The 15,134-nt window shown below is 32.9% G+C and overlaps 1 protein-coding gene across 1 annotated transcript; it reads right to left on the bottom strand.

Annotated features, from left to right (window-relative positions):
• Positions 1–326: 326 nt before the first annotated feature.
• Positions 327–14,308, bottom strand: LOC136969052 (probable multidrug resistance-associated protein lethal(2)03659). The gene is made up of 5 exons (XM_067263135.1): positions 14,299–14,308; positions 14,130–14,230; positions 9,813–10,010; positions 9,587–9,742; positions 327–446 (listed from the first exon to the last, which is right to left on the bottom strand). Exons 1-5 carry the CDS (start codon positions 14,306–14,308, stop codon positions 327–329), a joined length of 585 nt encoding a protein of 194 aa, XP_067119236.1.
• Between the last annotated feature and the right edge of the window lie 826 nt (positions 14,309–15,134).

The following is a 15,134-nucleotide window of genomic DNA, read 5'->3' as shown; positions in this document are numbered from 1 at the left end:
GCTTGGAGATAGAGCTAGAGCAGAAAAACAACAAAATTGTACATTTCCTGGATCATTATATACATATTAACCACCTAGGACAATTCAGTACTAAAGTCTACAGAAAGCCCTCACATAACCCCATATTTATCTCGTGGATCTCGCACGATCCCCCTTCATATAAGCTGGCAGCGTTCAGAGCGCTTATCACAAGAGCTTATTCGCACTGTAGCAATGCAAAGGACAGAACGGAAGAACTGAAACTTATATATAATTTAGCCAAGAAATAAAAAATCAACTCTGAAGCTATTACTAGCAAGAGCAGGATGCGCCATAAGAAGAAAGACTTACCAAATAACGAAGGGTGTATAATGATCGATTATAACGCATTGCCATAACATTTCCTCTGAATATTCATTAAAAGGGTCGATGTTTCTACGAAGAGGACCAGTAAATAACACCGGATCCTATAAACAACATACAAGCTGTATTTATTGTGTTCATGTTTGAATTCGTTAAAAATAAAATAATAACTTTGCATTCAAAAAAAACATTCCACAACATATTTTAATAATCAACGTGAATAGAAAGAAAAATAATGTAAGCATCTTTTTATATACATTGACAGTACAATGGAATTTATATATATCTTACAAACTTTAAGTGATGCAATATTAAAAAATATGCAATTAGATTACATTTCATTCACCTTGCGTGCTCGAAGTTACTTTAATTGTATGAGTGCTTTTTTGCTAATACAAAGGGAAAATTCAAATACTAAGAGAAAGAATCGTATTTGTAATACAAAATAAAACTTTTTAAGAACTGAAACTCTACTTCTCTAATTCTGTATAAAGTTCTTGAAAGTTTCTAAAAAAATACAGTTTATTTCCATTAACGCCCAGTAGAAATTATTCAGACTTGCTTGTACAGGATCAGACTGCAGCCTGATTATCGAATTACTGGACATTCAGGGTTATCGGGTACCTATTTAATAATATTGTATTGTATATTTATGTGAGAGGCAGGCATTGAGCTAATTAAATGATTTAATTAATTAAAGTAATATTTTAATCCAATACCTTCCCAGGAAAAAGGGCAAACAAAAGGTCAAAGACGAGAGAAGACCAACCCAGACAAAACCCACACACATGATATTTGTCCCCAATTCTTAACAGTTAAGACCGATTAAATGTCTCTCTGATTTAAATAATTATTACTAAGGTCCCAAGACAAATTCTGACCTTGGTCACTACCTACAATTTATTCCATTTTTTATCGGTCCAAATTTTTATCCCAAAATTAAATATCAGTCAATGACGATAACATATGTAATAAATCTGAAGATGAATATAAAAATATTTCTACATTATTTTTTATTGTTTTGTTGTTTCTTAAAGTTGAATTTATTTAAATTTATTATATGTAAAGTAAGTTTATTTACTAAATGCTAATATTTTAAACCGCTTTAATATTTCGGTGTAAATTTGAACAACGAATTTTAAAATTTTAAATAAGAAATATACTGAAATTTTCTTTTATTTACAATGATTACGTCACTTCTACAAAAAGTAGAACACAAGACGACTTTCACCCACATTTCAGTCTGGGGGGAAAGGCCGCCAGGTGTCGTAGTTGTAAACATAACAACCTTTACGTCATCTACCGTTGTGGATGAAATTAGTTAACTGTCAATTACATTTTCTTGCATTTGATTCGCAGGTCAAAAAAAATCGTCATGATTAAATGCCTAAAACTTTAAAAAATTATATAAAATTCAAAATAAATTCAAAACTTTTGAAAAAATCGTAACGGATGGAAAATCACAAAAGAATTTAATATAAATTTGAAAAAAAAATTGAAAAAAATTCACATATAAAAATAATATGTGACAATAAAAAAAGATTTTTTCTTTACTAGACGTAACTGTTTAAAATTTTTTTTCCTAAACGGAAACGAAAAAAACGCGTGGGAAAATTCTTAAAGAATTTCCCACGCTTCTTCTCCACAACTAAGTGGTAGTGCCACATCTGACTGTTCCACTGTTAAGAGGATATTGTATCATCAACATCTTTCACCACAAGAAAGACCACTAGAACAATTTGTTATACTAATCTGTCTTAATCCCATACATACTTCAGATTCATCATGATACTCTTATTGGAAGTCATTTAGATTTGCAGAAAATGCAACAAAATTTCAATCACGATTTTATGGGCCCACGATGAAACAAGATATCCGAAATTATTGTCAGAGTTGTCAATGCTGTGCTATAATAATATATATATATATAAAGGGAAAGATAAACGAAACGAAGCTGAACTACAGTTGTTTCCTCCTTTAACCCAATTATTTGAGTGGACTACCATGGATATTGTGGGTCACTTGCCAATTTCAACAAATGGGAACAAGTATATATTGGTAATTATAGATCATTTTAGCCAATATGCTGAAGCCATATTTTTACCCAATATTCATAGTAAAACAATTGCAAACGCCTTTGTCACACACATTGTCTTGAGACATTCAACACCTGTTCAACTCCACTTATCGTGCACCTAACTTAATATCGAAAATGTTTAAAGAAGTGTGCGACTTACTTCATATTAAAAGACTTCCTACCACTGCGTATCATCCAGCATGCAATGGGATAGTAGAAAGGTTCAATAAAACTCTTATTGATATAACTAGCACTTAGGCTTGGCGTTGCTCGGGCAAAAATAACGATAGCGAAGATTAAGATTATTACGTTATAGTCACAAAAGAAAAAGAGTAATTTCATCAACGAACTAAGTATTTCTAAAGAAAGGTCGAATTTCAAAATCGAGTGTTCTAAAATTGTTCGATTTTCACGACGTGTTCTGATTATATCGTTCGATTTTCATCGAATGTTCTAAAGGAAAAAAGTCGAGAAAAACCGAACTAATCTGTTTAAATTTGAAAATCGAATATGTTCTAACATATTACTCTTTTTCTTTTTTTTTCCTCTAGCACCCGTAAAACTTACACGTCGTTTTCTCTTGTTCTCCATTGTTACTTAACACTTCCATTGTCGATGGAAGTGTTAAGCCTTAATCCTGTCCCTCTCCCCGTGGGAAAGAATTTCGAAAAGTCACCTGTTAGTGTACGTTTTCGTGACGTACCGTAACTACGTACCAAATTTCCACTTTCAACTCTTAACTGTTTGGGCTCGGCCAAATGGCCGAGCGGTAAAGGTGGCAGACTACCGCTTTGGGGGACCCAGGATCGAATCCGAGAGGGTCGAATAATCCCCAGGAATTTTTCGGGAAGTCGTCCGTTCGGATATGTCGGGCCCCATCCCTCACCACCCGGTCGCCCCATTGTGGGCCTGGCCGAACCCATAATGGGCCTACTAAAAGAGGCCCTCTTAGTGCACACAGGGCGGAAAGAGTTAAAAAAAAAACCGTTTGGGCTCTTAACATTTCCATTGCTACTTAACACTTCCATTGTTGATGGAAGTGTTAAGACTTAATCCTGTCCCTCTCCCCCGTGGAGAGGAATTTCAAAAAATCCCTTCTTAGTGTGCGTTCTTGTGACGTCCCCTAACTGTGTACCAAATTTCAACTTTCAACTCCTAACCATTTGTGCTCTGCACTGATGATGATTATTATTATTATTATCAATATTATTATAAATAAATAACGACTAACCCGTTACAAAGCTATACATCCACAAGAGCCGAATTATCGGGCTAGAGTTGGCTATAATAAATAAATAATTAATAAAACAATTTGGCACTAGAGCCTGGCGTTAGGCGCCATCTCTTACTGAACTTAATAATTATAATTAAATTAAATAAATAATTTTAATAGTTTGGAACTGGAGGAAAAGAAATCGGCTCGAAGCGGGACTCAAACCCGCAACTTCTGCTATCCGTGCAGACACGTTACCAGTTACGCTACCAGGACCTTCAGTCCGATCGCCTCCTCCAGTATATATAAGCTAACATGACGACCATTCTTTTCCTCCAGTTCCAAATTATTAAAATTATTTATTTAATGTAATTATAATTATTAAGTTTAGTAAGAGATGGCGCCTAACGCCAAGCTCTAGTGCCAAATTGTCTTATTAATTATTTATTTATTATAGCCAACTCTAGCCCGATAATTCGGCTCTTGTGGATGTATAGCTTTGTAACGGGTTAGTCGTTATTTATTTATATTTATCTGCCTTGCCGGGGTCGCGATGGCCGGTTGAGTGCCTTGGGAGGACGTGGGCACTTGATGTGTCCCCAGCCGGCATTGTAATGACCGTCGATGGTCGTCATGTTAGCTTATATATACTGGAGGAGGCGATCGGACTGAAGGTCCGGGTAGCGTAACTGGTAACGTGTCTGCACGGATAGCAGAAGTTGCGGGTTCGAGTCCCGCTTCGGGCCGATTTTTTTTCCTCCAGTTCCAAATTATTAAAATTATTTATTTAATTTAATTATAATTATTAAGTTTAGTAAGAGATGGCGCCTAACGCCAGGCTCTAGTGCCAAATTGTCTTATTAATTATTTATTTATTATAGCCAACTCTAGCCCGATAATTCGGCTCTTGTGGATGTATTAATATTATTATTATCAACTCGTCTCGATTATATATATAGATATCCCACTATGTTGCCAAGGATCAACGGTATTGGGACGAATGGCTTCCCTACGTATTATTTGCATACAATATCACCATCCATGCTTCAATAAATCACAGCCCCCTTTTCTTACTGTATAAAAGAGACCCCAGGTACCCTTTCGATCTTGTCACTAGTCCCACAAATACTAGATACGTCCCACAAGACCTAGAACTAAGTTCAGTCACCTTTATTATCGAAATTATTCAAACCAAGAAACGAATGCAAGTCCACGCTAACCATTTAAAACATGCCACCGCACAATGGAAAATCAAGCAAGCAGAAATTATTAATCAATCTTTTTTTCCAACTTCGACAAGAGAAAAGCCACATACAGAACTTTCCCCTACCTTAGACTCTTGGGATGCATTTATTTTAGCAGAAATTCCCTAATCCAGGTAAGAGTAGATTCAGAATCCGATAGCGAAGCGGATTATAATAGAGAATCCTCAATCGTGAAAAAACAACCAAAACAACTTCTTTCACACCCATATGGCTTGAAAAGTCAAGGCCCAGTAGAGGAACAACTGTGGATTCCCCCATCTCCACGACAAGGTGGAATTTCTAGATTTGTCTCCCCTTCATCTAGCTCAGGCCTGGACAACCCGCGGCCCGTCACGTTAAACTGTGTCGCCCTCTAAGCAACATTATATATCTATTAAAACATTTGTTTCCCGTTATGTATATACCAAAACAATTAAATAAATGAAAATTTGCATGTGTCATTGGTATAATGCGCAAGTGCGAGTACAATAAAAATAAAATCTTATTCATTTTGTATTTGTTTTACTTTTTTAAAAGCATGTTTGCCTAAATTGTGGCCCACCGTAATGTTAGGCATGATCAAAGTGGCCCGCGAAACAATTTGGGTTGGCCAGGCCTGATCTAGCTGACCTTCGACATAACCAAAGAGCCAACACTTGACCTAATCCAGACTTTCAACCAAGAATAACTGAAACTCGTTGGCACTAAATACCACTTATTTACCTGTTCCTTATTGACTTTATACTATATTCCATATACTACATATGTTATGATATGTTAACCATATTAACCACATCTATATTATTTTTATTATATATTCATGAAAAAAACCCAAAGTATGTATGTTATATTTTACTAGACTCATATAATTACAATGCTGTTATTATGTTTATCAATCCTTTTATCAGTTGTATCTTTACTCAATTGAATGTTTCGTAATAATAAACCCCAATTATATCATGTTAATCTCTTATTGAAAATTGCTTTATAATAATTCTTTACACCTGTTCAGGAAAAAGGAAAGAGAGAAAGAGAGAGAAAGAGTAAAAGAAACTAATCTTGTAAAGTTATCATAGTGTTAATATTGTCGACAACTCCTGTCACGGAAATTATCAATTCCAATAACGCGACGCGATAAGGGTATAATTGTATAATACTTAGCTATATTTGTAACAGAAATAGAGAGATTGAGTAAATTTGCTTTTGTAGCATCTTTAATCTAACAACCTTCTAATCCTACGAAAATTCAGCTTGCCCAAGAAGAACAAGCTCGATTTTGAAATGGCCGGAATAATGTGAGAACCTAGATTTTCTCTCGCGTTTTCATGTAGCCTTTCATGAAGAGAAAAAATTATAAATAAAAGTTATGGAACTATTAACGTTTAACTTTTTAATTCAAGGCAAATTGTTTCAGAGAGAAACATTTTTATAAAACCTTTTAAATAATAAATTAATAAATAAATTTCTATACAAAAAGCTTTTCCCAACAATTAATATAAGATAAAAAAATCTGATTATGTTTCTCACCAAATTTACTTTCTCCACTGACACATCTTCCGAATCTGTCACTTGGAACTTTCACCGAAATTTATCTAGTGGCTACGATCTAAAACATTTCCAAAAAAGGGCAATAGAAAAGATGGGGTAGACCCTCAATAGAAGTGAGGGTCAATGACGATCGGGGATGACGAGAGTTTGACCTCGCCTGGCTCTCGCTTGGATGCCTCCACGTAGCCCTCCTTGGTTAGAGTCCACCTTCAAAACAGGAACGAACTTCTTTAAACCAACTTCGAAGAAAGGGAATTCCGTCCAAGTGGACTTTTTTAAGTGACTCCAGCAGACAAGAACTCCTTAAATAAGTGAACTCTTGAGACCTGACAGGACTCCATAAAGACATCTTTAGAAAGAAGAGAAAAGCAACTCAGTAAACCCAGTGAATTCCTTCATAATCCTGAATTCGGGAAATTAAAGCATGTATTCAAAGATCTAGATGTAAACTCTCTTTCTCTGACTCCCGAACTTGGTAGATCGAAGACGTACATATACTGTACCTTAGGCTATAAAATACTAGTATTCTTGTAGACTTAATATTAATCTTTGTGCACTTAGTTAAATAAATGGATAATTGTTATCGTTAAATGGATGTTTGGTGTACTTCCCTAACCGCATTGTCTCTCATGTCCATACATCTTCGACATACTGGTGTCCATACCAGTCGACTTTGGCATATTGGTGTCATTCTGACAGCACTAAAAAGGCAGGACGCACACTTAAAAGGGATTTTTCGAAATTCCTCCCCACGGGGGAGAGGGACAGGATTAAGTCTTAACACTTCCATCAACAATGGAAGTGTTAAGTAACAATGGAAGTGTCAAGTAACAATGGAAGTGTCAAGTAACAATGGAAGTGTCAAGTAACAATGGAAGTGACAACAATGGAAGTGTTACGTAACAATTAAATTGTTAACAGAAAGCGACGTGCAAGATGCAGATGCAGTTTTTTTTAGTTTTTGCGGGAAATCCAACATATTTTTAGACCCATTTAACAATTCTCTAATTAGTCTAGAAACAGGGGAACCCAATTCTTGCATTCTGTGAAAACGGGTAAGGTTAACTATAACGTAATAATCTTAATCTTCGCTATCGTTACTTTTGCCCGAGCAACGCCGGGCCTACCTGCTAGTAAATAAATAATACACATGTGAAGTAAAATAGCAAAATTAATGTATAAATACACAATGCATTAATAAATACGCATGAAAGTTGAAATGACCACAATTGAAAATAGCCTTTCATCATGTTTTTTTTTTTTTTTTTTTTTTTTTGGTTAAAGTCAATATAAAATAGAATACCTGATATACGGAATTATAAAGAATGTTAGTAATTGTAATATAACCAACCTGTTATGAAAGAACTTATTAACCTATATAACAGAAAGTGACAATATTTGGCAATAAACTATAATAAAAGCGAACTAGGAGCAATAATAGTTGATATCATTATTTATTACGGTAATATATTCATACAGTAGAACCTCGATTATCCGGACCTCTATTATCCGGATTGTTCAAAATAAACAAAAATTGTACGAATTTGCTGATTTGCACTTGGAGAATTGTGACACTGTTTATGTACATACGTGATGAAATGCATGGAACAAAATTTTGAAAAGACCATTAGTAAATTCCAGTAACACAGTAAAAAGTGGTAAAGGAGACATTGCGAAAGCAATGGCACAAATTTCAACATGTGCTGAATGTCACGAAGAAGATGTAACCGAGTGGTTAAATTGCGGTGCGAATGATCCTGGATTCCAAGTTTTGAATGATGAGGAAATAATTAAAGTAATATCTGTCTCAGATGAACAAGATCGAGAAGACGAAGAAGAGATTTGCGAAGTAAGAGATATTGGTCCTACACATTCTGAAGCTTTTCAGTGCTTAGATGTCGCCATGAAATGGTTTGAGAGCTAAGAAGAGTGAAACTCAGGAAAACTTATATGCTTAAAAGTATTCGCGATTTAGCAGCTTCAAAAAGAACAGCTAGCTTTAAACAAAAATCGTTAATTGAATTTCTTAATAAAAAAGAATTTAATATTGAAGCTATATGTAAATCTAGACAAATAAAAATTATTCATACTGTATGTACTGTACATGTCTTTCACCGTCAATTATTATTATTTTTCGATTATCCGGATTTTTCCTTATCCGGATTACCTTCATCCCCAATTAGTCCGGATAACAGAAGTTCTACTGTAGTATATCTTTTATTTTATGTATTTTTCTGTTTAGATTACATGGCGTATCTTCAACGTGAGATAAATTGTTTTAAAAACAATATATACAAATTAATATACAAATCTCCAGTAGAACCAGGAAATGGAAGAAGAATTGTAACTTAATTCCCATATTAAAGAGTACAAATTCCCAGTTAATCAAGCCATGGGTTTTGGATTAGGTGAGTCGTCTCCACACTGTGTTTTCGTGCTTGGTTTGTATCGTTAACATCGTGTTTATCACTTGCGAAAATTTTCTTCAAGAGGTTAATGTTTCATTCTGTTTTGCTGACATCTTGACAAACTCTTACGCGTTTTTCAGTTTTCGTTTAGGTGTTAACGAGTGAGTATTGTATTGAATTTTTACTGGCGTTCAGTTATGATATTATTTGGTATTGACAATCTCTTGCCAGAACAAAGAAAATTAAATATAAAAGTTTTTTTCTTATTTGGCAACCCAGAGAAAACTGGGTTGCCAAATAATAATCAAAATTTTATTACTTATTTGGATTGATTATAATTTACGTACTGTCCTCACGGAAGCGTCAAAACAATTAAAAATTTGCAGAAAACACAAGCAGTCATCTCTGTAGTCATGATTCAACAGGCAGAACTTTTCTGTATTATTTTCTGTCAAATTCTAATCCAAACATGATGACTGCAAGGCAATCTGTTGTAGCAATCCGATCACAAAGAAATTATATTATTGCCTTATCAAGATTGTTCAACAATATATTCTGGTAAATAAAATATATTACATATGCAACCAAACCGAATGATGACGAAGCAGGTTTTAAGTTTAAGTTCAGTGAAAATAACGATCATTTCATGCAAGCAGTATTTATAGCAATAAGTATACTGACTAAAAATTTAAAAACAAAAATTAAATAATTCTATACACTAATAAAGAGTTTCTTTAAACCTATTGTAATTTACTTGAGGAATAATTGAGATTTTACTGCGTAGATCTCGAAGACCAATATTTTTAGTGTCAATCCCATCGATGGTTATCGTTCCTGTTGGCTCTGTCATACGGAATAAAGTAGCAATTATAGAACTCTTTCCGGCTCCTGTTCGTCCAACAATTCCTATCTACATTCGAACATAAAATTACAACATTGCTCAAAAGAATTACGAAAAATAAATGTTTTAATCAACTCACCTTTTCTCCTGGCTTAATAAGAAAGGATAAATTATCTAAAACAATACTTCTGTCATTCAAATATTTCAAAAAAACATTTTTAAATTCAATTTCTCCTTTCTGAGGCCAATCGGCAGGTGGTTGTTCGTCAGGAGAAGATTCGTAGGCTGATTCTGGTTTTAACTCGCTATAATTCAGTATACGTGCAACGGAATTCATCTGAAAAATAGTGAGATAATCTGCAATTAACAATTATTCGCAATTCGCTCTGAGACTTTTATTTCTCTAATCTCTAAGGGATAAGAGTTTAAAAGTCAAGTTAAATTTAAACAGGATCACTTGGTCTGTCAGAATTGTCTTTATTTCCAACTACAGGTATACCTCAAGTTACGTTTTTTCGAGTTAAGTCGTTCTCGATTATACGTCGTTTGTCAAAAAAAATCTTTGGAAAAATAAAAATGAAGCTTAAGTCATTTCATTCGACTGGCTGTCTGTCTGTCAGAAATATTGAAGTCGTAATATCACTAGAAAAGCGTTAAAAGCACATAAAATTATGTTACTGTACAATAAATAAGAATAAAAGTATATAAAATCATATTAAGATACTCAGAATCAGAATCGCAATATCAGAATCAGCTGTTGATGCTGACGATCCACAGCCGTCTACGTCCGCGATGTAAATTAACAAACTGAATGTAAATATTCGCAATATAAATTAGTTTTCTTTACTGTCGCAAAATAATTTGAATAACTGTATTGTTATTTAACCTTAATGTCTTAGTGCAAACCACATTCACAAATAGAGTCCGCGATGTACTGTAAACATCGCCAAATTGTAAACATTCGTAAATTTAGATTACTTTTTTTCCGTACTGTATTAAAAACTAAAATTTATTTGTTTGTAAGCTTTAAATAGATTCTTATTAACCATATATTATTAAAAATGCATTTATAAATAAAATACAGAACTGGAAATGGTTATTTGTAGTTTAGCCTAGTGACAAGTTTATTCTGGAACCAATCGCCTCTCCTGGAATCAATTACCGACACGGGGCCGGATAATCGCATAGACAAATGAGACAAATGTCTAGGGCCCGGTTTTTTGAAGGGCCTGATCAAACTGGCTATTTTGAAAAGATTTGTAAATAAGATAGTTTACTTTTCTGAATTTTTAAATAAAGTTTATTCATATTTATGTACTTACTTTTAAACTATCTCGACTTTTATTTAAATTATCTTTTTCATTATTCAATTTACCTCTTATGGATAAAATATTATATTATTTATATATTAATCAAAAAGGTTAAATTAAACAATTAATATTTTAAAGTAATATTGTTATTGTATAATAACCAGGGCTGTGGAGTCGGAGTCAGAGTCAGAGTCGTAGAGTTTTGATATTTTAGCCGGAGTCGGAGTCGGGGGAGACTCGAACTCCTTTTCACTTTTCCAATTTATTATGTATATAAAAAACGAAAAAGTATTTCAATCGTGTCACATTTGACTCTCCGAGTTTTTTTTTGCAAATCTATACGTTTGGAGATCTCTCGAACCCAAAAAATGGCAAATAAAGGGAAAAATTCGCGCTTCCACGCGCGAATTTATGTTGGCGTTTAATTTGTTTAATTTCTTTATTCTGCTCCGAACTATTAAACAATATCTCAGAACAAGTAAAGTTTAAGAAACAAAATTTGGCAGAGTAGCGTGTGTATAAAGGGCATTAATGCTATTAAATTTTGATTCTTTATTAAAGGTCGACAGGGTAGAGACATAGAAGGGGTCATGTGTCATATCTCTAGTGTGGTCGGACTTAATAAATATTTTACTCGTTATTAGCATTCACAATCTTATAATATAATCGAGATAAGTTAATAATGATATCATTATTTATTATTACAGTATTACTAAGCTCAGAGTTCAAACGGTTAGAAGTTGAAATTCGGTAAACAGTTAGGATACATCATAAGAATGTACACTAAGAAGGGATTTTTCGAAATTCGTCTCGCGGGGGGAAGAAGGAGAGAGTTAAGGATTATCCCGAAGAACTTTGTTTCTACCGCACTATTTTAGATGCGGTATTTTGCGTTTTTGTGAAAAATCGAACATACTCTTAAACCCATCTAAAAATTCTCTAATTAGTCTCGGAAGAGAGGACCTAATTCTTGCACCCAGTGAAAATGGGTAAAATCGGCTATACTCTAAATATCTTAATCTTCGTTTCGTTACTTTTTGCGTGAGCAACATCTGGCTCATCTGCTAGTTTTTTTAAAATTTTTTTTTATAAAACTCGTCTCTACCTTCAAAATTAAGCTTGAGTTCTAATATGAGAAAAGACAGAAAACGAAATCTTACAAAATTTGAAGGTGATATTTATTTTGCACTGGAAAAAATAAATCACATTGACCACTCTTCGAGTTTGGATGTTAATACGGCAATACTGCACTATCCAGCCATTATCCAAAATACAACATTGATTGTCACAGCATTGCCACCAACCAAGTTTCGGTAGAGCGTTTATTTTCCGCTCTTAAAATTATTAAACATGATTTTAGAACTTCAGTGAATGCTGAATTAATAGAAGTGATTTTTTTGTAAGGAGTAATTCACTTTATAACAGAGATGAAAAATAATAAATTAATAAACGTGGCAAAATAAGCAACCTGTTTTTTACCATGTCTAAATGTTATATTTCTCATTCTTGACTTAGTTTGATGTATCTGTATACTGATATATTACCTAATATACTCGTATATTATGTACTTTACAACGTTTTTATTAAACTAATTTGTTTGTATAAGAATGTACTTACTGGTTTTATTCATACACGCTTACCAAATACCAATGCCATTATCAAACGAGTCAATAAATGTAAACTTATATATTCGGTTGATGTGTCGAATTTTAATGTTTAATTAATTTTTTAAAATCGTCTTGTTTTGTATTTTTTAAAAAATAATCAGAATCGTCGTCATTATTATTTTCTCGGCTGTTATACAGTAAGGCCTATAACAAAGGAAAAGAATGACGATCAGTCAAAAAATGATTTTCTCAGATTTTTACGCTTTCGGACTCGAGAAGCCTCGAAACGTAGAGAAGTGCAAAAGCATTCGGGGTTTTTTCTGTACGCACGGGTGTTAGAATGTGTACCAACCGATTTAGTTCAACCATTTTCAAGCTTAATAACTTCCGTGTTAAACCATCCGACTCCGATTCAAAATCGTGCCTCCTATACAGTCTAACATTCGTACATACAGAAAAAAACCCCAATCTTTTGTATATCTCGACATTTCGATGTGCCCTGAGTCCAAAAATGCGAAAATTAGTGGTGGGATCAGTTTTTGAACGATGGCTACACCTTTCCTCTGTTATATATAACAACAAAAAAGTAAAAATTATCGTATTGACTCATTACTCAGAGGCATATTTTAGCTTTGGAATAAAAAAGTTTCTACGTTCTATCTTTATTAGAACTATATTTATTAATGCTAATATTCTGAGGTCACGTGATGACGTCAGAATTTTCGTGCCTACTTTGTGAACAAGTCCGCCTCTGGTCGAGTCGGAGTCGGAGTCGTGTAAAAATCTACCGACTCCACAGCCCTGATAATAACTTCTGTTAGACATTTAATAAAATAAATTTCAGGTATTCTTGAATTGATGCTCAAAATAAATTTCATTTTTTTTACATTTATAAACAAACTGCTCAAACTTTTCTAGATAAACTAAAATTTATTGTAGTATATTAAAAATGTATTATTAATAAAAATTTAATATTTGGTTTAGTTTTTCACATTATTTAGTTTTGTTTTATTTATTGTTTTATATTTTTTGTTTGGTCTCTTTCTTGTGGGGAAGAGAGGGGACCCGGTAAGAAGAAAATGTCTAAAGCCGCAAAGTGGGTTAATCCGGCCCTGTATCGACGTAATGTGAGGTATACCTGTACTCATATTTTTTCTTTATTTCAAGTTTAGTTTCCTATATTATTTCATTTTTGTAAACATTCCTTATATAAGAAATATTTCATTTTTCTTCTTAATCTAAACATATTGTAATTTTATTTATTTTTACTTATATTAAGTATTATGCAACAAACCTATTCGTGTGACATAATTATACATGAAAAATGTTAGCAAATTAAAATTTACATGCCAGTATACAAAAATATCACTGACTGTTAAAAACACGTAAATGGTATTCTTATGTAGATTATCATTAATTGTCAACGAAAACTGAATAACTAATACTAATCTGAGTTATTTCATATAAAATAATTATAAAAATATTAAATTATTCATTTGTGTTAATTATTAATAAATAAAATATTAATATAAAACATACATGATATTCTGTTTCAGATAAATTAAAAGTACACCATTGTATATTCAAAAATATAATGAATTCATAATTTATTATAAGTCCAATTTTGCTTCCTGTATCAACTAAAGATAAGAAAAAGTTAAAAATCACATATATCACGTAATATAGAAATTTTAATACTTTCACTTACTTGAAGGCATTGTAACACATAAAACTACAAACGTGGCAATAATACTTAAAAAACATATAATTTGACTGTAGGTGCAATTCCATCGATTCAATGTCACGTAAATGAACCACTTTGCAGTGTGCTTATCCTGGTATTCGTTAAACGTTGATTTGAATTTATTTTCAACATTAAATGCTTTGATTGTTGTAAGCCCGTAAAGGGATACACTCAGATGAGAAAATACCGGACTTCTCGCTGTTAAAACAAAGTAATTATACAATCTATCTGAAATCACTTTCCGCGGGAATATATTTAACACTCCAACACAACATAGAGTTTTCCTATTCAGCTAAAGTTTTCCTATTCAGACCATTTTATTCAAGTTCTTGCAGAGCCATGACGTTACATTTTTCGCTGACTTTATTTGTTATGTTTTTAATAACAGATTAAAATGTTGTTTGAAGGATGTTCTTCATTATTTATTTCGTTCTGTTTCGTGCTTTCTTCTGTGAGTTGCCTATTAGAATAAATTTTCGAACTAATTTTTTTCGCATAATCTTTATTCACAATATTTGTATATTCCGATACGATTTTAAAGTTTTTGTGTCAATCTGCTTATTATTTACACCAACAAAATGCTCTGAATTGAGAAACTTTAAAGATAGCCACACTGTATTTAATATACTTACATTTTCCTTCCATATATTTTATGCTTTTCAAAACACGGTAATGCGTCGTCCATAAATGGTAAAGTAACATTAAATGTATGAACTTTACTATTAGTAGATAAGGGCAAATAATTCCTTCAGTAACAAAAATTCCGATCACTGGACAAAATGTCTGAAAAATATAATAAA

This window comes from Centruroides vittatus, unplaced genomic scaffold (genome assembly GCF_030686945.1).
Source record: "Centruroides vittatus isolate TY-2023 unplaced genomic scaffold, ASM3068694v2 contig_1697, whole genome shotgun sequence".
NCBI classification, from domain to species: Eukaryota; Metazoa; Arthropoda; class Arachnida; order Scorpiones; family Buthidae; genus Centruroides; species Centruroides vittatus.
Note: the sequence above shows the minus strand (reverse complement) of the source record. Positions and strands in the feature narration are given on the sequence as shown.

Excerpts from the sequence above, each read along its gene's own strand:
- LOC136969052 (XM_067263135.1), bottom strand. Across the intron at positions 9,743-9,812 it reads TTATTAAGCCAGGAGAAAAG|ATAGGAATTGTTGGACGAAC; the intron begins GTGAGTTGATTA and ends GTTCGAATGTAG. Across the intron at positions 447-9,586 it reads AAATCTCAATTATTCCTCAA|GATCCGGTGTTATTTACTGG; the intron begins GTAAATTACAAT and ends TGTTGTTTATAG.